The sequence below is a fragment of the Erithacus rubecula genome (genome assembly GCF_903797595.1).
Source record: "Erithacus rubecula genome assembly, chromosome: 4".
In the NCBI taxonomy this organism is placed as follows: domain Eukaryota; kingdom Metazoa; phylum Chordata; class Aves; order Passeriformes; family Muscicapidae; genus Erithacus; species Erithacus rubecula.
The window spans coordinates 23,205,333-23,229,355 of record NC_136686.1 but is presented as its reverse complement, the minus strand read 5'-3'; the positions used below and the strand labels follow the sequence as shown (position 1 = coordinate 23,229,355).

Here is a 24,023-nt window from a genome sequence, read left to right as displayed (position 1 = left end):
TTACAGCTATATAGTACAAACAGAAATCACACTGTTTTATCAATCTACAATCTCTTTTCAATCCATTTGGAAGAGAAATCAAAATTTTCAAATCAAGGTGTTTGAGATAAATAAGAAAAGCAATGAAACAAAATACATCTTTGCAATCTACATTTCACTGAAAAATGTGACAACACACATGAAACCCTGTTGTCCTTTTGACAAGAAAGACATCCATTTCACTGAAAAGAAAATTACATATACTCAGCTTACTCAGCAACTGCTGTTAAGGACTCTTGATTTTAACTGGGGTTTCTGAGTACCACTAAAGTACATACAGCTTCGTGAGTGGGAAGCTAGGGGATTTAGTGACCTTGTTGGTTTGCTCATTTCATTTCTTTGTTCTTGGAGAAGAAGAAATAATTTACATTAAAAAATAGGAAATACTTATTTTATTAAGTCAATAATACATTTAAGTCATAGCTCCTACCAGGGGAAGAAAAAAATCTGTGCCAAGGGCATGCACCAAGTCGTATGCATCTCTGTTAAACTAGAACAATAAGAGTTTTATCTTTGCCTCAGGGAGCAAAGCTGATGATATCAGCTGCCAAACTTGCACGCCTGACCAAACTAAGCTGAGTTTGCAAGATACAAGAGGATAAGAGCATGAATGAATTCTTTGCAAAAGGCAGTCAGATATCCAGTGCTTGACTCAGATATCCACTGGTTGATAGTAAAGTGAATGAGGGAGCTGCTGGAACTAAGGAAAGTAATTGAAAAACTCATCCCCAGCATTGAGTAATAGCAAGGGCAAATAACACATTGCTTAAACAAAATGTAAAAAGACCATAGTAAAGCTCTTAAAGTGTTCTTTCAATGTGAACTTATTTTTGGGAGTTGACTAAACTACTAAGAATTATGGTGTATACTCAAAAATTCATTTAACTGCTGCTTAACAGTGAATGGTGCCTCACAAATAGTTTAACACAAAGGAGACTCACCTTGTATAAAGTAGAAATGATCTGATGCATTTTCAGTCGATGAAATACAAAGATATCGTACACAGCTGAAATGGCCAGAACAGTCACTCCTTGCTCCTTCCACAGCATGCTGCATCCTGCACACAGCCCTGCTCCCAAGATCCAGCCCCAAGTGCTTGGTGAGGAACCTCTGGTAGAGCAGTGCTTCACGTAACACATGAGGGAAAGCAGAAAGAAGAGGCAGGCTCCAATATCTGCCCTCCCCACAATCCCTGCCACGGCTTCCGTGTGGATGGGGTGAGATGCAAACAGCAGGCCCGCTATCAAGGTCCAGTACCCATCACCAAAGAGAATCCTGGAGAAGTTTGTGAAAAGGCCAGTGACTGCAGCATGTAAGAGGACATTTACAAGGTGGTAGCCCCACGGGTCCATTCCCCCAACAGCATGGTTAATGCGGAAGGAGAGCGTGCAGAGAGGTCTGTAGGACTTGTGGCTCCCGCTGTGAGTAAGCAGCGTCCCCCAAAAGTCATTGTAGAAGATATGGATCCACGGCGTCTCTGGCAAGAGGTCCTGGTTGGTCTTGATAGCTCGACTACAAAAGAAAATAAAAAACTTCACTTTAACAGAACAAAATGGCTACAAAGAAAAGGCTGTGAAAATGCAATCACGCTGCTACAAGAAAAATAATGGCATTGCTTTGGTGCTGCTTCAATTCAAGATTTGAATTTTAACAGGTGGTGTTAAAAAACTACATATCTATTGACTTCCTTCTAGAGCAAAATTTCCATATAAATTGGCTTTTAAAGCATTAGAAACAGACGTTATGATGTTTCCATTAAATTAAAATACCCTTCAGTGACATTCTTCTGAATCTAACCCAGAGTAATCAGTTAAGATTTGATGAGTTGTAATTAAAATGTAAAAGAAATATGAAAATCATGCAAACATTATTGTTGAAACAATGGATCCTCCAGTAAATCAGAACTAAAACCCCAACTGTCTTTTATACTGAAATTTTAACCTAGATATTGGAATGGATTTTGCTAACGTGGATAAACAATAAATACAGAAGTTGGTAGGAGCGTGCAATTTTCTGCTTCTGGACAGGCATTCCCCTTGAATAATTTTCTTGTGCATATTTTGACTGACAACATTTTCTGCTACACTTTTCTGAAGACAGACAACAGAATATTTTACAGATTAAAATACACTTTCTTTGTCAATTTCTTGTGAGGGGGAAAAAAACATTTTTACATTGCATTAGCTTATGTATTCAAGTCTGTCAGCTTGAAAAAAAATGCTGGACCTTTCAGCATTTAGCTTACAACCACACTGGCAAGAACTCATGCCAGCCATTAGCAGCCTCTAAGTCTAATTCGTTACTGTAAAAATCTGTCTCCTACAGTGTTTGCACAAATCCAAAGATTTGCATTTAGATTTATGCAGTGCGAGAAGGTGTGAGACCTGCTGAGTGCAAAGAGATGACTAGAATTTAATTAGTTACTTCTATTTAAGCAATTATTTAAAGATGCATTGTTATTACTACTGAGCTTAACTCGTTTAGCATTTATTTTATTAGGGTAATTAAGAATCCAGCCAGATCAAGACTGTTTTATTCAAAATACTAAACAAGAGAGATGATCTATATCTCATTCTCTATTAAAAATCTCTATCCACCTCAACAATAAATACTGTCTTATAATTATTAATTTTTCAATTCAGATAAGGAAGTAGAAAAAAAAGGTGTGACACTCAAGCCACTTAAAATGCATGACTAATTCATACTCCAAGACTCCCCTCACATTCTCCATTTCCTTAGAACCTGTGTGCAAATCCTTTCTTCTTTTTTTTTTTTTTTCTTTTTTTTTTTTTTTTAGTGGTATTAATTTCAGGAATGTTGTCTTGTTCTGGGAAGAAAAATGCTCAAAACTGATATACTGCACCACAGAATCTCTATGCAAATACTCCAAATACCACACAGCTCAGCATTTCCATTGTCCAGAGCATCCTGCTGTAATGCTTTCAGACACGCTTCCTCTCAGCATGTCCTTTTGTCTCTGAGCACACAGAGGTTATAGAGAGGTCAGCTCAAATCCTTTAAAGATCTGATGATGCTTTTTAGAATATTTGAAAATTTTCATTTTGACTTCTGCTTATGCATTGGATCAGGTTGCCTGTATTTGTTTTCCCAACCCCACACACATTTTTCTCATTTTAGGCGAGTCACAAAAGAACACTGGAGGAAAACAAGATCGTTGTTTCCACATTATTTATCATGTCCTTCTGCGTTGTCCTTTCTTGAAACCTAATTCCTCTGTAGTATAATGCTCAGAACCACTCTCTGAGACTAGGAATTCGACAAAAATAAAGCAGGTGTCAGGCAAGAAAGAGTCCTTTCTCTGAGAAAAACATAACATATATGACAACAAGCTTCCAAAGGCTAAGAATGGCTATCAGATGTCAGGATTTAGAGTTGAAACCCTGAACTGCAAAAGTGTTTTTATGGAGGAAACAATAAGAAAGTAAGTGGCAACAACATTGCCAGCACAACCACTCTCCTCCAAGGCAGAGCATTCTTCTACAAAGAGCCCAGACAGTTCCCAGGTTGTTCCCAGGAAATGGTAGCTTTTAGGTTTTTTTTTTTGCTATCTCTCTAAGCTGATAGTTTTCATGCAGCAGACACTCATGTTGAACTCATCCCCACCAAAACTAAACTGTATAATAAAGAAACCTAGAGTACATTCCAAAGGCATAGATTCAGTCACATCTTATTCAGAGCTTTAGCAACAAATTTCATGTATCCTTGATCCTTTTCTGTTAGACCTGTCCATACTAAAAATTCAAAAAAGGAACAGACAACAAGAGAAGCCCCACAAAAAAAAAAAAAAAAAAAAAAAAAAAAAAAAAAAAAAAAAAAAAAAAAAAACCCAAAAAAATCAAAAAGAAGCCCAGAAGATACAGTATTGATCAAATTGTATTTGGGTAGAGATTTCAGCTGGTAGTTCTATAATACTAGTTTTTTTCTTGTGCATGCAAACACAACGAATTCCAGTACCTGCCATCAGCATAAAGAATACAGAAGCTGACTGTTCCACCTTACTCAGTGTTTAGCCACCTCACATGCTGTATTTTCTACAGATCAACATTTTAAATAAAGTTAAAATTTCTTTCTGTATGGTTTCCATATGATTCTAAGGGCTCTAATGAGCCTTGACAGCCTGGCCCCCTCCCGAGATTCCCACACCCTTCCCACAGTCCCACGACCTCATGTCAGGTCTCTGAGGCACCAGGACCCATGTGAGACCCCAGGGCCACCAGTCCCTGCCCCAGGGACACCTCAGCAGGGCCAGTCCTCAGCTGCCCGGGCCCTACCCCGACAAGGGACTTGCTGAGCTGAACCTGCATCCCAGCCTGTCCCTCCCCGATCCCCAGGGCTTGGCTGCCCCGGCTCCTGGCTGTGGCAGGCTCTGTTTTTTCTCTAGTTACTGAATCACCAAGCTGTTAACCCCCTTGGTCTCTAGTTCCAGCAGAAATTCTGAAAGCAATACTTCCTCACAGCCTGGTAGCAGTGCGAGCTTGTCTCCAGTAAAGCCTCCTGTGCAAGCAGCCACCCTCACTCTCCACAGATAGAAAATGATAGCAATTGCTGGCTCTGGAAAAGATTCCGGGATAAAGGAAATTACAAAATGCCAAATTAGCCTTGCTTCCTGCTACACTCACAGTTTACCTTGAGGTTATGTACTGCAAATTAGTCCAATTTTGCTAATGGGTATAAGAGAAGCAACTCATCATTCTTCACCAGAGCTGCAAACTCTGCTCTTTCTAAAAGGCAGCAGGTCACCTGAGAAAGTCATTTCTCAAAATTCCAACACAATTGGTATTTTGCTTCCAAGCAGTCTCTGAATAGGATTGCACACTCCGATAGGGAACTCACTTTCTTCAATTTGCAATGCCTGCCCATTTCACACATCCCAGGAGAATGGGATATCTTATTCAGTGTATAACAAATGGACATGCTGAGGGGAGGGGGAAGGAAAGGAATTAGATTCAGTTATCAGTCTCCAGAAACAGAAACCTGAAGACAAAAAAATTGCAGAGACAAAATCATAATTTCTAATCCACTTGAAACAATGCTCATGTCCCTGCCATAAATCACTTATTTGCCACAGGTCAGTACACACCTTGAACATGACTCACTGAGCTTTTATTCATCAAACCTAAAAATTCCGGAGCTACAGGCATTCGCATGTGCTCATATACATGCATACGCACACCAAAAAAAAATTCCAGATGTTTTCAAAATTAACAGCTATGTATGTCCTAAACTTCTGTGCCGGTGTTAAACTGATCCAGGTGTTAACACTAGGGTAAAAAAAACAGATGCGACATTCTAAAGTGATTTAACGAGTTAAGCCTTATATCCAGCTTCAATATTGCTAATGGTCCCCATATGCTGAAAATTACCATCAGCATTTGAAGCAGACAACATATTTTAAAGGAAAAGGAGAATTCCCAACTGTGCATGCAGGAAGCCATTGACCAGACATCTCTCACATAAAATAGATAGTCAGTGATGGACTGGCAAGGTTGAACATGGAGGTTCATTGTTGTTTTTCCTCAGTCATTTTTAAACAGTATTAATTTAGTGCTTTTTTTTTCTTGAATAGCAATTGGAAAACACCCTAGGGTATTTTTACAATGGATATTAATGAGACACCCTTAGGAGGCTTTCAATACTATATGTTACTTATATAGGACAACAAGACTGAAAACATAGCCAAGAGTCTATTTGCTTGAGTACAAACAGTTTCACATCCCCAAAACATATAGCAGCTAAGTAAATCATCCAAACTACTCAAAAGTTCTTAGGCAGGTGGTGCTCAGAAGGCAGGGAAGTAGAACTTACTATACTTGCCTGCAGACTAATATATATATATATATATATATACACACACTCTCACACATATATATTCATTGTCTGTATTGACAGGATAAAGTCAAAGTCAGAAAACACTACTTAATATGCAGAAATGTCTTAAAGTAATAAGCTTAAGTACATGAAAACACATTCATCTAAATGTTTAATTATAGACTCAAGGGAACTACTTGCCATTCTGGTAGAATTCTCTGGCAATTATGTCTGACATGTTGAGTATTAAAGTTCATCTTTCTCAACAGATGTTAAAGTGGAATTTACCTTCAAATCCAGCATATAGGAAAGTTTTACCCATGCCACTTCACAAAAAAAAGACCCATCAAAATCAACAACAAAAGAACACCACCCCCTAAAAAAACAACACCCAAAAATAAAACCCCAAACCACAAACCTCTACAGTGTATATCAACTAGGACACCTGCAGGAAACCAAAATCTGTGCATCCTCTGAGTTTCAAGTTGCAGCTTTTGGATTGCCTCAAGAAAATTTGTTCTTATTATTAGGTAAATCTCAAAGGAAAATCTAATAATTCAGCTGTTTTCAGAAATGAAATACTTGGCAACAACTAGCTAAGTGACATATAGGATCCTGAGCTGCTAGCTGGCTCTGAGAATGGGTCTATACAGATTTTGATGGAAATACTTAGGTTCAACTCATTTTTAAACTGATTAAGGAAAACATAACATCAAAAAAGGGAAATTACTCTTACTAGAAAACTTTGTACCTAGTTAATGTCTGCAAATGATATGGTCCTTTTCTGACTGTATAAAAAATAGCTGAACTCAGAGTTTGAACAATGAAAACAATACATAGTTTTAAAATTATTTACCTATCTTATGTAATCACTAGTGAAAGCTATTGATTCTATAGAGAGTTACTACAGAACCTCTCGAAAATAGGTCAACAAATTATAATATTAATTTTGTATTTTGGATTAAGAAAGTAATTCTACAGCCAACTTCAGTTTAGTACCAGAACAAAAAGGAGCAACAAGTAACAGGTCTGTAAATAGTGCTTTATTTGTAAAACTTTCTTGGATAAGACTTTCCTAAATTAGGTATAAACAGAGTGGAAAGATGGATGAGTGAGACAACTGTAACTATACCCTCAGATGATTGCAACCACTGCCAAAAACAAAGACAATGAAACAAAAATGTTAAAGAAAACAAAACAGTAAAATCGCAAAGAAAATCAGTAAAAATGCAAAGGCTACTGTCTTATACACAGTACAAAGACACAAAAATTTTCTAAGATTTGTCTATACTGCATTATGTCTTTTAAAGAAATTGATCTTTTAAAATAAGCAATAACTTGTTCCTTGTTTACTTCCATCAATAATTTTATCTGCTGTGGTTTGACTTTGTTTTCCAGTAACTGGCTATGACCCAGCAGCCCATCAGCTGCATGTTTATAAACTTCATAACTTTGCAGCTAAAGATGCAGGATGTTATTCAAAAGAAGGAAGTGGTGGCAATGCTTACATGTAACACTGAATGCTATAAGGAATTGCTTTAACTACACTGAAGCATTCTGCATCTATTGATTTTCTTATTGACTAACAGAGCTTTGAAATCTTTATGTAACTAGACGTTCCAAACATTTGGGTTACAAGAAGGTTGAGATGGCCTTAATTTTTTTTTTCCACCCAGAATATAAATATTTTTAAAACTAACTATAAAGGTTTTGAACTATTTCTCCATTGAAAGGCATAAGCCTTTCCATTTCTACGTATGTCCTCCTATGGGGAAAGGATATGGCCTTAGTATTAACCCTAAAAGTACCTCACTCCCCTCTGTTTAAGATTTAGCTGACATAACAAATGCTAAAAGATAGACTATGTGAAATTTGAAACCCTAATTAATTCCAACTGCCTGGCACAGTATTATATCATCATTCATGCACAGATTAAAAAAAAAAAATAAACATAGTGGAGGGAAATGAAAGAAGTAATTAATACTTTCATATGCTGAACAGTGGGACACCATCAGAGTCCTCTTAAGAGGAACCTGATAAAAACATAAGGAGAAGAACAGCTCCTGTCTTTGTCTCTGCTCCCCAAGTTTCTTCACCACAGCATGTACCATAGGTCTGTGAAAAGATACTTTCATTCTTAAATCAGAAAAGCTTTCTGCTCTTCTCACAGCTATTTAATAAACTAGCTTGACTCTGAACTACACTCTGCAACACAAAATTGCTAATTCTGTTCTTTTGAAACTTCAAGATACTCTGCTTTCACCTGATAAATATTCTTTCAAAAAGTACATCTGAAGTTGTTTTTTAAAACATTCTTCTGTGCCAAATGACTGCCTCTCAATTACTCACAATTTGTTTATTTTCTGTATGTATGTAGTACCAGCTTCTGAAGCATGGTTAGAATTCATAGCTGGAACCTCTGCTGCCCTTTTCAAATCTATTTTAGATTATAAAAGTGGGCCCAGCAGGCCTTAGTAGATTTACTGTTGTGCAGTACAATATGGCACCAGATTATTTCACTTCCTCACTTCCCGCTGAAAAAATTAAACAAATAATTTTTGTGACTCACACAAGTACAAGGACAAATATTTAAAGGCTTGATAATACAGCAATTAGAGCAAAAATTATGATTATCTTACCCAAATTAATAGTATGGATATTACTTTTTTGAAACAGGTCACCTTCTGAATATACATAAAGCCTTTCCAAGACACACACGTTTGAAGCCATTATCTGAAAATAGAGGCACACATACTGTAGAATAACAAAAAAGAGTTTATCAGTCCCATGACTATTCACTTTTTTTTTTTTCAGTATATGGCAGACTGTGGAGAAAATTCAGTTCAGCAATTTAATTTTGGAAGAAATATTTTTTTTTACCACATTTAATCTATTTTTTTGATAGAGTGGTTTCAGAAAGTTAGAGAAGATTGTACAGAATTATACCTAAGCCCATGACTCTAGTGCACTCTAAATTTAAAGCCTGAATGAATTTTTAGGTTCTGATTTTGATTTTTATTTTTAGGAAAGTACTGAAGAGAATAACCAAGAACACGTACCCATACAAATGTAGAAATAAAGAGTTGAGGAAAAACCACTGAACCACAACATAACAGACACTTTCCTTTTCTTATTTTTTGAAGGGGATGAAGGATAAAGAAATGCAACAGGGTTTTACTGCATAAGTTTCCTTCTTCAAGTATCTCATTTTAGCAGTAAAACAACCCTTCATTAACAAGGGCTGATCTAAACTTAGTTTTACTGGTTTAACTGAAAAGTACTATTCGAAACCTAATCAGTAAAATAAAATTTGGTGCATGCATATCCACAGAGGTCAATTTAACCTTCATCCTGTCTTTAGAACTTATATTGAAGAAATATCCTTATGGATGGAGAGGGGAAGAAACCAAATCACCAAAAAAACAAGGCATAGCTCTATCCCTTGTCATGTTCATGTTATTCACTGTAAGACTCAAGTAATTCAGAGAACAGTCAGATCCATCTTGGCTTCAACTATCCACAGAACTGCAAGTACAGACTGTGCCACACTACAAACTATCAGACGTGTGCTCACCCATCATCCTCATGTCTCCAAGAAGTCTTCCCTCTCTCCAGCCTCACTATAAGATACATAAATGCATAAAACTAATGTTCTGACACACATCAATGGTACACCCTGTATCACTTTTCCTAACCAAATCACTTTTTCCTAACTAACATGATACCAAAGGGTATCATGTTAGCAAATTTATGGGGTGGGTTGTTTGTGTTTGGGTTTTTTTTTTAATAATAATGTACAGAATAAGCATTTTCCATTTATTTTAAGTCTGGTTTTTTATCTTACAAATATTGATGCTGAGGCTTTAAAAGACTATTTTGTATGGCAAGAAACTAGAATTCCTGCATATTTTTTCTTGCAGTATTGTCCATTTCTAGTACAACTGCCCTCACAAACTGCCCAATTATGTACATAAAAGATTTCTCAGAAATATATTAGCACACTACAAAAGGTACCATTTTAAAACAGCAACTTCTGCTTAATTTTTTTTTCATGAAATCAGACTGGTGTCAGAAACCAAAGAGATACCACTTGTCTTTCAAGTCACTACTGTCTTCCAAGTCTAGTTTATAAACTTGCCTGATAAGCAGTCAATGATGCTTGTAGTCATGGCCATTCAAAGGCAGATATTGAATAATAATGAGGGCAAGGGAACCCTCCTTGAGGATTACTAAAATTTATTCTGTGCCAGCTATGAAGTCCAGCTACACTACCATGAACCAAATACTGCCATTTCAATGAAATAGTCTTGAGGAAACACAAAAAGCAAAGCAAGCTTAACTTGATGGAAAAAGAAGCGAGAAATGTTAACATAAAGTTACATTTATAGAGGCTAAAATTTCACTGTGATGATAGTTTACTCACTAGCAAACCAATCAAAATATTTTAAGTGCATTCTCAAAAGATTACAAATTTTTAAAATAAATGTAGCATTTTTCCTTCTCAGATGCATATTAACCAAAATTCCTACAAAATATACAGAGAACCTTAAATCTGGCTAGAAAGCATTTGTGATGGAGTTAGACTTTACCTTCAATCTTTGCCACAGACATGCCATTTTTGTAATGCATTTTTATAAAACATCTTTATAATTTTGATTTTTAGCAAAGAAAAAATGGAACTTGGTGCGGACTTATGTCAAAAGCAATCTTTATGAAAGCTAAATTCTCACTATAAAAAGTAAAGCAACCCAGATAATTAAAAACAACATTTGCTCAAGGAAGATGTGTAACAGCTTCTAGTGAATAGAGAGACTGTTCAGCATGGTCCCAAAACAGGCTCCCCAGGAAAGTGGTGAAGTCACCATCCTTGGAAGTATTAAATAAATAAGCAGACATGGCACTCTGTAGTAAGGTTTAGTGGGCATGGTGGTATTTCATCAAAGGTGGGACTTGATGATCGTGGAGATCTTTTTAAGCTTTAATGATTCTATGAATGAACTACGCTTTTTCAACTCTTCAACATCTTTACAGAGGGCACTGTGGGATGCCCTTCAAAAATATACTTTAACAGAGCAGATGGCACCCACTCATTTGCAAAGTGAACCCTACTGAAAAAGGCAGAAATTACTTTTACTGTTTTGTTTCACCTTTGTGCCTCAATAGTTTATAGAGATGCAGGGGTTCACTAGAGTAAAACAAGTTTTGTGACATGCCATAGCAATTGTAAAACACTAGAAATTGAAACCACAGCAGTGTCTAAAATAAATTTTATTTTCTCTGAATTGTTTGGTTAAGAGAACCCAGCTAGTAGGCAAGAGTTAGGGAGTGACATCAAGACAACTAAACACAGTTATTTTGGAATAAAAATGTGCTTTACAGTTACCACTATATGCAAGTTTGTATCAAGCATACTCTCAAGGATTTTACTGGATGTAGTCAAAGATTGAGGTAAAACTGCAGGAAATAACAAATTCGTTGAATTATGTTATCAGAACACAAAGAATCAAATCCTGATTTCTGCTATATTAGCTTTAGTTCACATTGGTATTGGAATAACCTGCACTTTATGTCACTGAAACCAGTAGGTTTTACAATCAACTGCAATTGACATAAGCTTTTACAGCCTTTCTGAACACATTTTAGACTTACGAGAATAAAAACAAAATAACCAAACCCCATTCCTTTCCATGTTTTAGAACAGCTATCAGGAGGCAGGCAGTTAGCAAGAAGCATCTCAGACAGCAATTCAGGTAAACTGAAGCCATTACCTGAACCACAAAACTGATCAACCTTTCTCGACAATAAAAGAGCTAAATCAAGCTGAACTACAAAAGCAGAGAGCTTTAAACTGAACAATGCCAGATTTTCAACTCTTTCCGGTTCTATGCTAGACAAGTACTTGCACCCTTCTCCACTACTGAGTTCTGTGCTTTTGGGTTTGTTTTTTTTTTCCTCCCAAACAGCTTTAACCTTCCAAAGTAGTATCCTTCTATAAATGAAGGTCTCAAGATCTCCTAGAAGATCAAACCAATATTTAACTGCTAGGCTTAACTGCCCACTCTAATGTTAAAATACAACCACCCCTGACAGCAGCACAACAGAGGACTGCATTTTTTCCTGGCAGATGAGAAATCCAAGTGCCACAAAAGATTATGGTATTTCATAGCACTGGCCTTTAGACAACAACAGCTGTAAGTTCTGCCTGGAGAGACCAACAGAGGAAAGCCTAGCCTTCATAAAATAAAAAAAAAAAAAAAAACAAGTCTGTGAGAGCACAATTCCTGTAGCATTTTATCACAACAAAAATTGTATGTTATCTTTCAGAACTCCAGCACTGCCAAAGAACAGCAGTAATTTTGCTCCTCTTGCCAAAGCAGAAAGATTGCTTGAGATTACAGTAAGAAGAAACTTCAAACATGGGGAAAAAACACAGGTAGATTAAGAGAAAAATATGCAACTCAGTGCAGTGAAGCTGACCCAAACGAATCAGAGAACAGGCTGCCTTGGAGAGGTCAGTTGGCACTTTCAGACTTCAAGAAGAAACAAAAACAATTGTTGTTGCATTTGTGGACAAGGCAAACATATTCTCTTCAAGTATCTTCTATTGATATGTGAGAAGATGAGAAATGCAGAATTTCACCTTGGAGAGAAGTAGCATCAAATTCACACCTGAGCTTGAACTGAGATTCTTTTCTGCTAGGGCATGAAGACATATGATATAAAATGATGTATGATATGATATATGATGATATATAAAACACATGTTTTATGTACCATTTAAGAAAGAGCATTGTGATACCTTTTTAATCCAAAGAGCAATGGCCCATTTGAGTCTTTACATAAACTAAGCAAATACCTACTGCCTACAAAGCTAGTGCAAGGTTACCTCTTCAGAGTTCAAGAGCCCTATTTACCTGTCTCCCCTGGCACTGTAAGCCACTGAAAGTGTAATGAAGAAAACTATAGTCTGCTAGGCCATATAAAACACCAGGATGTATTATTTCTGCATAATAAAATCAACCCAGAAAAACGTAAGGGAAAAGCAGTTTCTGTTCTACCAGACTTGCTTCTCTTTCTGGGGCTCTACATTGCTGCAAAATCACCAGGAATTCGAGATTTATTTCTTACCACATGAAATTAGTTGTTTGGAATAATACAGTGCTGTGTATGCATCATAAATTTCCCAAGTTCCTCACATGCTGTGGTACATAAAGACACTGAGAAATTAATTACCACATAGCCAATAAATAATTACAGCTGTACAACCCATTTGTACCATCCACTAAGACAAAGTGGCAGATGAAGATTTCAGTGTAGGCTGCCTTGTCATTTTAAGGAAATCTAAAAAAATACTGAGAGAATAAGATACAGCTATCCAACTATTTTAGAAAAAAATTACCTGGCTGATGAATGTAATCAGCCATAAACACCTCATTCAAATCAACTTCATTGCCACTTATAGTTCCTTCTTCATCTTAGTATTTTAGGACAAAAGCATGTAGAAATTGTCGTGGAACAGATAGCTTCTGGCTCATAAGAGGCACTGGAGTCCACAGCAAACCCAAAAACTCACCATCATGTTTTCAAACTCACTGCAAGGTGGAAGTCCCACCTCCTCAGCAATCTGACTGGGAACTGCAGCAACACTGAATATGAGCCTTATTTCACTGATTTCAATTAAGTTGTTCAACTTAAATCCCAACCTTACAGTGAATGCTTAACATCAACTTCTAAGAAAGATAAAACTGCATTTCTAGAGACACAAGCAACTGTTAATTTAATACTGCAGGGCAACAAAACAGGTGAAAGTTTTTAATTAAACAGCCCTTCTGTAGGCTGTTGTTCTGCAATTTTATGTATAAATCAAGCCAGGTGACTTATTTCTAGTAAATCTGAAAATAATAAAATTGGTTTCAATGACCTCAGAGATACATGTGCTTATTTGTGGTTATGGCCCCAGGCAACCCTGAAATCAGTCATTCCATTAAGTCAGAAGCATGGCACAAAGCCAAGCTCCTGTAAGAGTTAAAGGTCTTGCACATACTTCCTTTGTGTGTTTATTTGAATAGAAGGGCGACTTTGGGTTTTTGGGCCACCCATCACTTATAGACCTCCCATAACATTTAAAGGAGCTGAATCAACTGAATCTTAGCATACACCAGCTATCCTTGGGACACTAGCTCTTTAAACATTATGTAAAATCATTGAAAATTGAAGCAACAGGGAAAAACATCACAACAGGGTTTATCTGGAGATATTTTAATGTGTATATTCCTCTACAGACGAGTCAGGCAACATTTTAGGGATGGTTTAATTCCAGTAGTAGAATAAAGGACCTAAATGCCCTTACACAGCCAAAAGAAATACACAAACTATCCAATATAATAAAACAAGAAATAATGGTGATAATGATCACAAAACAAAGAAAGTAATTCATGCCACCATAGTGGGGGGTTTGGGATCTTTTGGGTTTGTTTTTTCATTGTTTGGGTTTTGGGACTTTTTAATAAATAAAATTAACTATTTTTTCCCTTTCTTCTCCAGAGTCACAAAAAGAAGCTGCAACAGCTAACTCCTATTATCAGGAACATTACAATGATGTGGGGAAATCAAAAACAAATTAATATTTGAACATTCACAAATAACAGTAGTCTTAGGGGCATCCTGCTAATCGAAGAAACATGCCATCATTTTCTCATTCTGGGCTCCAGAGCCGCGAAAGTAATCATGAATGATTTTTCATTCAGAAGCTTTACAGTTTTTGGTAATTTTTAATTAAGGGAGTTTTCATAGTACAAGAAAACATCAGACTATCTTATTTCAACCTTTACAGCTGAGGTCTCTCAACTAAGAGAAACTCACAAGGAAATAAAGTTATGCCAAGTGATGAGCAGGAAGAAAGATGTGTCAAACTTGCTATCACACATAACAGAAGCTATATTTCTCTGTTTTCTTGCAATGATACTGCTATCTACCATAAAAGGTATCTCTCAAAGACAACAAGAGTCATATTATCCCAAATAAAGAGAATGGAGTTTTTAGTACTTCCTAATAGCAGTCATCCTTATCCATTCTAAAATACATGCCCCATGTCTCTATTTCAGACTGCAAAGTCAAGTCATCAAACAAAAGAAAGCAGCAAGAAAAATGTACTAGAATAGGACAAAATTGTGATGATTTTTTCTTTGAACAGGTACCATAATAAAGGTTGGCAGGTATCAATTAAAGCAGTACCAGTCCCAGCCAGGTCAACTATCATTTAGGGTGCAATAAATTACACAAGTGTGAAATACACTGCAATTGAGGAACTGCTGTTTTAGATAGTTCAGTGGCTGTATCTCAAGTTTCAATTCGACTTCTCTATGACTTCTTACAAAATGCCAAGGAAGGGATTCAGTGCCACTTTCAGTAATAATAAATATCAATTCATAAAACTGAATTAGCATTACTATTATTGGAGCAACTTTTTTTAAAGTGGACTTTATGGCCTCGAATAAAGAGAGGAAAATATTGCCAAGAACAACAGAGACTCTGAGTTCCTGAAACTCCACCTTTCCTGGCTTCCAAAGATTGCTAACAAAAGATAATGGTTGCTCCAAACCGAATTCCACACAGCTCTTAACATCAAATGAATTAACTCAGAAATAAAAGCTGTTAACTAAACACAGCCTAAAGACAATGCATCTAACCAGTTAGCACCTGTGATCCAAAAGACTGCATCTGACATAATGCTGAAAACTAAAACAGAAGAGACATATGTAGGCAACATATTTGTGCAACTAAATGTTTCAGCGCCAACTCAGCTTAACTGTTCAAAAGGGAAGAAAAAAAAGCCAAACCTGCAGTAGGGTATTCACCCCATAAGGCAGAGATGGTAAATACTGACTATTGTAGTATACCTGCAGTTTATTATGTTGTCTTTATCAAAATAGCACAAAAAGTAGTTCACTCTGATAGGACACATCACCAGGATTCCTTCCCACCAGGCATGTTTTGCCTTTGTGGAAATTAACTTAAATCCAGGAACAACAACCCACCTTTCCTCTCAGTGTTTATTACATGGCTTCTTACTCTGTGAAGGACGCTGATGTCTCTTAGATATGTTTTTGCAATTTTTCACAACTTAAATAGATGCTGTGTAATTACTTTTAAACTAAAGTTTCATGATGATGTTTTTCAAGCTCAACTGATTAAAGCTTGTTTAATGGATCTTGAAGAAAATATATTATTCACCTTAACAAGAATTTATGCAAATCGCTGCCATTACCTTTTAGAGAAAACCTTTTCAATTAATTATAATTAGGCTTTTTAGTTTTATGTTTCTGGGGGTTTTACTACTAGAAAATTATAAGCATGGATTGCTGGAGGTTTTCTCAATTGTGGGAAATAAAACATTGCTGTGATGTAAAAATTCCTATACAAATGAACCTGTAAGTGCAGAGTTTCAACTTTCCATCTCTGCCATTCAGATCAGGTCTAAATATATACCCCCACGTACCTATGACTGGAAAGAAGGCAAAGCAAATTCCCCTTTGGTATTGATATACAAAAATTACTCCTTGGCTTTAGGAGAGTGGTTTGATAGGAAAAACAAATACAATTATTCAAATAAATAAAGTATTCAAATATTTGCATGTCTCCCCATCACTTCTGAAACCCTTACAAATACACAAAGATCTTTCTCTAAATATGATATTGTGAAAGAATTTTTAATACCTATTTCAAGGCTATCTTCAATGTCATTAACATTAAAAAAACATGCTTAAGTGGATAACTGTTCTTCAAATATTGCCAGAAATATTCCAGCAGAAAAGCTGCAACAACTCAGAAAGAGTAACACACTTACCAGTAATAACATTTGAACCTTTTTTACAGGTACAGATTTACAGTGAGGAAGATGCAAAGCCCCATATTGTAATATTGTAGAGTTTATTATGATCAATTAAGAAGCTCTTCATAGAAAAGTGAAATCCTTATTGCATTGCAACTGATTTCCTAAACCCAGGTGCTTTTAGCTCTTCTGAACAGAGAGCTACCAAGCACTACTTTGGTTCTCATTTTATTAGCTGAGGCAAGGGAGGGAAAGTGGGAGAAAATTTCAGTGGAGCATCTTATTTTAGAGAATAGCACGCATGCAATAAGTCTTGAGTGTTCCCATCAGGCTGGAGTAGGGCAAACTCCTGCCACTGCTTCATTCCACCCTTTCTTGAGCAGTGAAATAGCATCCCTGACCACAGAAACAATCATTCAAACTTAATCTATTCTCTTCATCAAACTCATGATTAATTTGAGAGAATGAAAGACAATATGGGAAGAAAATTCAAAGCTCTTAGCTAGAACTAAAATTCAGAGAAGCCAATTTTTGTCTGCTCCTATTTCTCTCTTGAAGTCATTGGATTCCAGTCCTAGAACACCAGTGTTAAAAGCAGACCAACATACCATTCTCTGTTCTTTCCATTCTTCAGGTTTTCCCATGCTGGAGAAGAGCAGGGACAGAAATTAGGCAAAAAACAAATGACTGCCTCAAGCAATTCATGTTCTATAAACTTACAGCTACTCAGCAATGACAACTCCCTTCATGCCCCTTTTTCAAGTCTTTGGACATGGCATATTTTCTGCTACAAAATGGAAGTTCTAATCCACACTGATTAATCATAGATCAATCATAGCAATCATAGCTCCCATTCATAAATCAGAGGAATTGCACATAGACATTATTCCCTCAACTGTTAAAATTCTTTAATTCTCTGTCATTTAACCAGAAAGGAAAGAGTACTTGCTCTTGGAAAAGCAACTGCAAAAATGTCTGACTAGTTCTAAGTTTATAGCCTTCTAATCCAGATCAATGTGCTCACAAAAAGAAGTTACCTATCTTCAGCTGTTAGCTCTACAAAATCAACCAGGGCTCTGCAAATCAAACTGTTCCCTTTTGAAGTATATAAGGCCTTTGATTTAAGAGTAAAAGTTTGGTGGACTTATTACAACTGCAGCAACATTTATATAATGCAGTGATAAACATCACAGATCACAACAGGACATGCATTGGAGTACAGCTACTGTGCTCAAAACAGTAACACTGAAAATTAATGTACAGGACAATCAGTTTGAATTGAACATAAACATAAGAGTAAGGCTTTGGAGGAGCAGGCGGATTCATTAGCAATTAAAAGGCAAAGCAGAATATTAAATAGCCACATAAACAAGGTGAAACTGTTCTATCCTTCTAATTTGCAGGCAGCAATTTGGCAGCTGAAACTTCATTAGCAATTCTCTAGGTGATGTATGAACCAGCTCTGCCTCCCATGACAGTACCTGTTCTGCAGGGCCAGTAGTAGTAAAACTGACATAATAGGTAGAATCATAAAGACAGAACACCACTTTTCAGCACCCTTAATAAAGCTGATGTGGTTTATTTTTAAGCAGCCACTTGGCCCTTTTGGAAGTGTGGTTATGGTCAGATGACAGAAACCACCTTTTGAACTTCAAAATTCACTGCCAAAGGGATATTATGATTTAAAATTACATCTCCTTGTTTTGCCATTAACACTGTCTAAGATGCCAACTTGTAAGAGTAAGTCAGCTCTTGTTTTACAGAAAAATAACTTGCTGGGGATTATTTCTTTTTTTAATCCAAACAACATAAAATATTCCACATTTCCTAGATTCATTTTCCATGTAGATGTGGCAACTTAAGGATATAATTTAGTGGTGGTCTTGGACTCCATGATCTTAGAGATCTTTTTCACCCTAAAGGATTCTGTAATTCCATGACTTCTAGGAAAAGGTACAGTAACTTACAGCCACTAGAAAATAGTGTTCAAGAGACAAGTCCAAACAATTAGGTATCTGGAACCTCTTTAGCTCCTGGGTAAAGTGGTCAATATAAATAAAAACTCAGGCATTCCAAGACAAATATTCCTGAAAAGAATTATTTCTACATGACTGATGCATTAATGACTAATTTTCCTTTTGTAAGACTCATCTAGCTAAACAAAGATAATCTAAAGGAAGAAAATTACAGCAGCAGCAGGAATCTAACTTTCAGTAAGTTTTCTTCTTGTGTGTTTTCATGCACAAAAACATTCAATATTATAACGGAAAGTTGGCTTTACACACTATAATTTCAAGAACTATGATTTCTGAGACTCAACTATTTTCCTGCCATAAGACTTCAGACTTATTCTGCTCTGGTCAAACCTTCTAACATTTCTTCAGTTCTACATCAGATTAGAAGACATTTCCCTCTCCTCCATCTTTTTTTTTTTTTTTCCTTTTCTTCTATATTCTACCATTTCTATTTAAGAATGTAGGAATACTAAACCACACTAGGGAAAAAATGCTACACAAAAAATAATACAATTCCTTCCCCATGCTAAAGAAATGAAAGTTCAATACAAACTCATTAAATTGTCCAAGTATATGATGGCCCTTGTCAGAAACAAAAAATCCATCCAATAAATGTCTGGGACTTTTTTTTTTTTTCCTAAATCATTTCCTTTTAAATGCCACAATAATCTAGAAATTAATCAATGTACAGAAAATATATTTTTTCTTGTTGATAGCAGGACTGAGTGCTAGAGGTTCTTCCCTCTCTGACCAAGTGTTAATTTAAAATACAGTGATCAGTCTTAGGAACTTAAACACTCTATTAAGCAAGTGATCAAAATTTCAAACCATCTGCCTTTTTAGATTATGCCACTTCTTAATAGTCTGGCTAAAAACTCTTTCACAGCAAGTTCTAAAATCTTGCTCCTAAAAAAAACCTTTTACATCTGACTGTAGGCTGTTGTGAATATGCACCCTCTTTTTCCCCGATTACATCAACAGATATATCATCAAGCACATTGCTGTTTTTTGGTTTTTTAATGCACACATAAACTTCAGACCTTACAATGTCCCTTTCTAGGCACCACAAACACAATAAATTTATTTATGCAGAAACCAGTCACCATAATTTAGGAGGGAGGATGCAAAGAAATGTGGGATTGTTTCTTGTATACTACTGTTCCATTATACCCAGGAAAGCCAAGAGCCTTAAGAGTGAGCACAGTCATCTACTGTTCTTTATGAACAAAAGTTAGAGTTAGCAAATTACATTAAACTCAATAAAACAGATTTTTAATTTATAACATCCCTGTTCAGTCATTTTTTTTTTATAGTCTTGTGGGGGACATTCTCAGCACTGCTGATGGGTCCTTAGACACAAAGTTTCCCACCTGGAGTACAGGGGTGTTTTGAAAATTAATTAATGTTAGTATAGCACTTCAAAAGTGTAAAATACTACATAAATATTTCAGACATCCAGTTAATATGAGTAGTGTAGTTAAATCCTATTCATCATAATGAATGTAAGCATTTTATATTTTTGGAGTTCACAGACTGTCTATAAAAAGCCTGACAAACACACTAATAGGCACTGACAAGCACACTAAAAGCACAGACAGCCTCAACTTGTTTCTGTAATCAATTCTGAATGAAGTCAACTCAGAGCAGTCACCTCACAGGAACAGGAAGCCCCCACGAAATCATAGTTCTCAAATGCAAGTGCAAAGAGTGAGTGCCTTTTTGGCTGCTGCAAACCAAGGATTCATAGAGGACAATGAGACTTCTCTAACTACTGTGAATTTTGAATTACGCTGTAGAGGTCAAACCTTTATTTGCTGAGTCACAAGAAGAAGCTAGTATCTTCATTACCTGAAAACTCATTGCAGTAGAAAAAAAGTTGCCTTAACAGCTCCATGATCTCTTCTCCTTCCTCCCCACCACCAGTTTCTGACAATAGTATGATGTTGATTTGTTTTCACCAGTGCTGTAAAAATGTTTGGGTTTTAAAGTGTGAAAGGCCACCTGAAATAAACACACATGCTATAGCACGTACCTGCTATATACAGCCCACATAACCATTACCAATGAGAGAAAAAGATTTCTTTATATATTCAAGGAATCAAATCAAAAAGAATACTTATCAATCTTGCAGTAAACTGTACAGTTAGAGAAAAACATCACTTTTGGACAGTACTGCCAATTCCTCAACAGAACAAATGAGTTTGCAAGAAAGGACCAACGTTTCTGTACACTGTCCCATCTTGTCACTCATCCTACACGTGACTATGCTTCCCAACAGAGAGGTGAAACACTTCATTAGGCCTTACTTACAAAAATAAAAATTTAATGCTGTAACAGGAGAATGTATTCCAATATTGAACAGTCTCCCATTGTCATGGTTTAACCATAACTGGCAATTCAATTAAAATTTACATGGGCTACTAGAACTTACATAAGGATAGATACACTAATATAACTATTTTAAATCATAGAATATTCTGATGGAAGAGACTCACAAAGATCACTAAGTCCAGCTCCTGGCCCTGGACAACACAACCCCAAAAATTACACCGTGTTCCTGAGAGCATTATCCAAGTGTTTCTTGAACTACTTCTTTAACTTGTCAGGCTTGTTGCTGCGAACACCTCTCTGGAGAGCTCCTTTCAGTGCTTGACTAAACCCTTGGGGACAGAAACTTTTCCCAACATCACAGCTAAAGCTCTCTTGACAAAGCTTCATGTCATTCCCTCAGGTCAGTCATGGTCACAACAGAGAAGAGAGCAGCATTGATCCTCTACACTTCCCCTGGTGAATAAACTGTAGACCACAATGAGGTCACCCCCACAGTCTCCTCTTCTCCAGGCTGAATAAACCAAATTACCTCAGCTGCTCCTCATACAACTTCCCTCCAGACCCTTCACCATTCCTGTGACATGCCTTTGGATGCTTTCTAATAACTTTATATCCTTCTTATGTTGTAGTGCCCCAAATTGCACACAGAACTGGAGGTGGGCACCTGCAACTGGAACAACGAATGAAAGATTTCTATTAATACTTGTGGAACAAAAAAGGACTGAAAATATTACAACTGTTCTATGTAGGCATATAGAGGTATTAGTGATCTTTTCCATCATGCCTCCAGCAGAGAGATCACTAAATGTACTGGAAACACTAAGTAAGTAAATGTGCAGAAACATACCTAACTTTAAACTTGTCACAGGTGTGTAATACAGCTTCATTTAACAAGCTGATCAAAATCTACACTAAAGAGTTCACATTTTCAAATCAACATCTAAAACAAAAATATCATACTTTGACTATGCATTCACAAAATTAGTAGGAAAGCAACTCAATTCTCTTGGCTACTATTTCCAGATAACACAAATAGGGCCTTCTGTATTCTGCAGAAGTCAATACACTTCAGAGTTCAAATGTCTGGCACTACTACAGCAGTGTCGAAGTTTGATGCAATATGAACAAGAAATGGGTTCCTGGCATTTACATTTCATTTAAATCTCTAGTTCCAGATGCTTGGCTTCAACACTAACATTAAAAGAGTCATGACTTCATTTCAGAACATCATTTCTATTCTTAAGACTTTAGTAACAGCTTTCACCACCAGTGAGTTTTGTATTCATAGAAGGCAAGAGCAGTCAGTCAGACATTTGTTTAGGGGCCCATACCTGAAAAGACACCTCAACACATGCTGGTCCTGCCATCACCACTCAGACAAGCCATGCACACTGCTACCCCTTCCCATTAGTGGTGCTATTTATGCACCTGACTTCTACAGCCTAAATTTGTCCATCACATCTGATAGGACCAATTTTATTGGCACCTCCAAGTCTCCAGGGTCTTCTCACATTTATATATAAATCACAGCCTGTCAGAAAGAACACTATTAACTACGGCCAAGACAGAGGGCCAAAAATGGCAAATATTAGCACTGAATATAACCAGCTTCATTTTCAGAGTAAGATTTCCCTTTAAACAAAGATGAATAGATTGCTAATTTAAGCAATTGGAAAATAAAGTGATTATCATAGTCTAATGGTAATCAGACCACTCTTAGAATACTATAGCTAGAATACTCCCGCTAATACTCTATTACACTACTTTTCACTGTCGTTCCATATAAAAGTAAAATACTTGAAAAACTGAATATATTAGAACTCCAAAAGCTAGTTGTTCTGTGATAAAGTTCTCCTGTTATTAAGCTAAAAGTAAGTTCACTTTACAACGCTGATTTAAAAAAAAAAACCCATATTTTAAAATCTCTATGGAGTCCTTGCCTTTTCATGCACTTTTTTTTTTTTAATTAAAGTTGATTGAGTAATGCTACAATCCTGATAGTAGCAATGTCATGTGCACTTGTTCCAGGCTTTTTGCAAGACCTGCCCCAAAGAGACAAGTCAAGAATCTTCAGACCCATTTATTGAAGCAGTTTATCTATTCCTCAGTCAATTTTTACTTCACTCTCAGTTTCCATTTAAAAATATCAACAGGCATGGAATAAAGCAGCAAGTAACCAGAGCAAATAAATAAAACCCCTATGAGATACAAACAGAAAGAACAATGTATGTAACACTTCATCACACATCAGTATAGTAATGCTTCCTTTCTCTAAGTTTCCAGATCTTCAGGATTCTTGAATGCAAGACTGAAAACTGAAGACCAAAAATATAATAATTACAATAACAACATATGAAAAAAAAAAAAAACCATGATTCTTTAAAACATCTAATTACAATTCTGCCTAGAGCAGAATTGCTCACTTGGAGTCAGATTTTATTAATTAAGGTTCTGTCACGAACAGTAAAACTATTTAATTTGTTGCTGGTTCACTGCTTAAATGATATGTGCTGTATAGTTTGCTAAGGAGATGGGTAATAAGGTTGTCCCTTAACATCAGCTGATTGCTGCAGCTTCAGGCCACGGTGAACCATCTGAAGAGAAGGAAATTGTGTCTCCAAGTCCCAAAGACCAACAGAAACCTCCCAGAGTGGAGGAGCTTTTGTAGCTGGCTTTGCAAACACGTTACCTCAGTGGTCTAAAGGAACACTCCTGAGAGGCCTGGGACCCATCATTACCATTTGCCAGGCTCACATCAAGCAAGGAATGTAGCTAGAGGCTTGGGAGTGAACATAGCTTGGACTTGCAGAATTTTAATGCCCACTGAAATCATTGAAATACACAGAGAAATTCTTTAAGATGTAACTTAAAAAAAAACTTCTTGACCTATAATTACTTCTCTGTAGAAAATCAATTTTTTATTTACTGTGCTGCAATGATGAGTGCTACAAAAACTGTGAGGAGCTCTAATGCTATAA

General features: G+C 36.4%; 1 protein-coding gene across 2 annotated transcripts in view; it reads right to left on the bottom strand.

The window, feature by feature from the left end:
• TMTC2 (transmembrane O-mannosyltransferase targeting cadherins 2) overlaps nucleotides 1–24,023 on the bottom strand; it is a 230,382-nt gene that overhangs the window by 128,741 nt on the left and 77,618 nt on the right. For both annotated transcript variants that reach the window (XM_079303863.1, XM_079303862.1), the window contains exon 2: nucleotides 981–1,551. In XM_079303863.1, coding sequence (XP_079159989.1) covers nucleotides 981–1,551 — 571 coding nt within the window. The remainder of the gene's footprint in view (nucleotides 1–980; nucleotides 1,552–24,023) is intronic.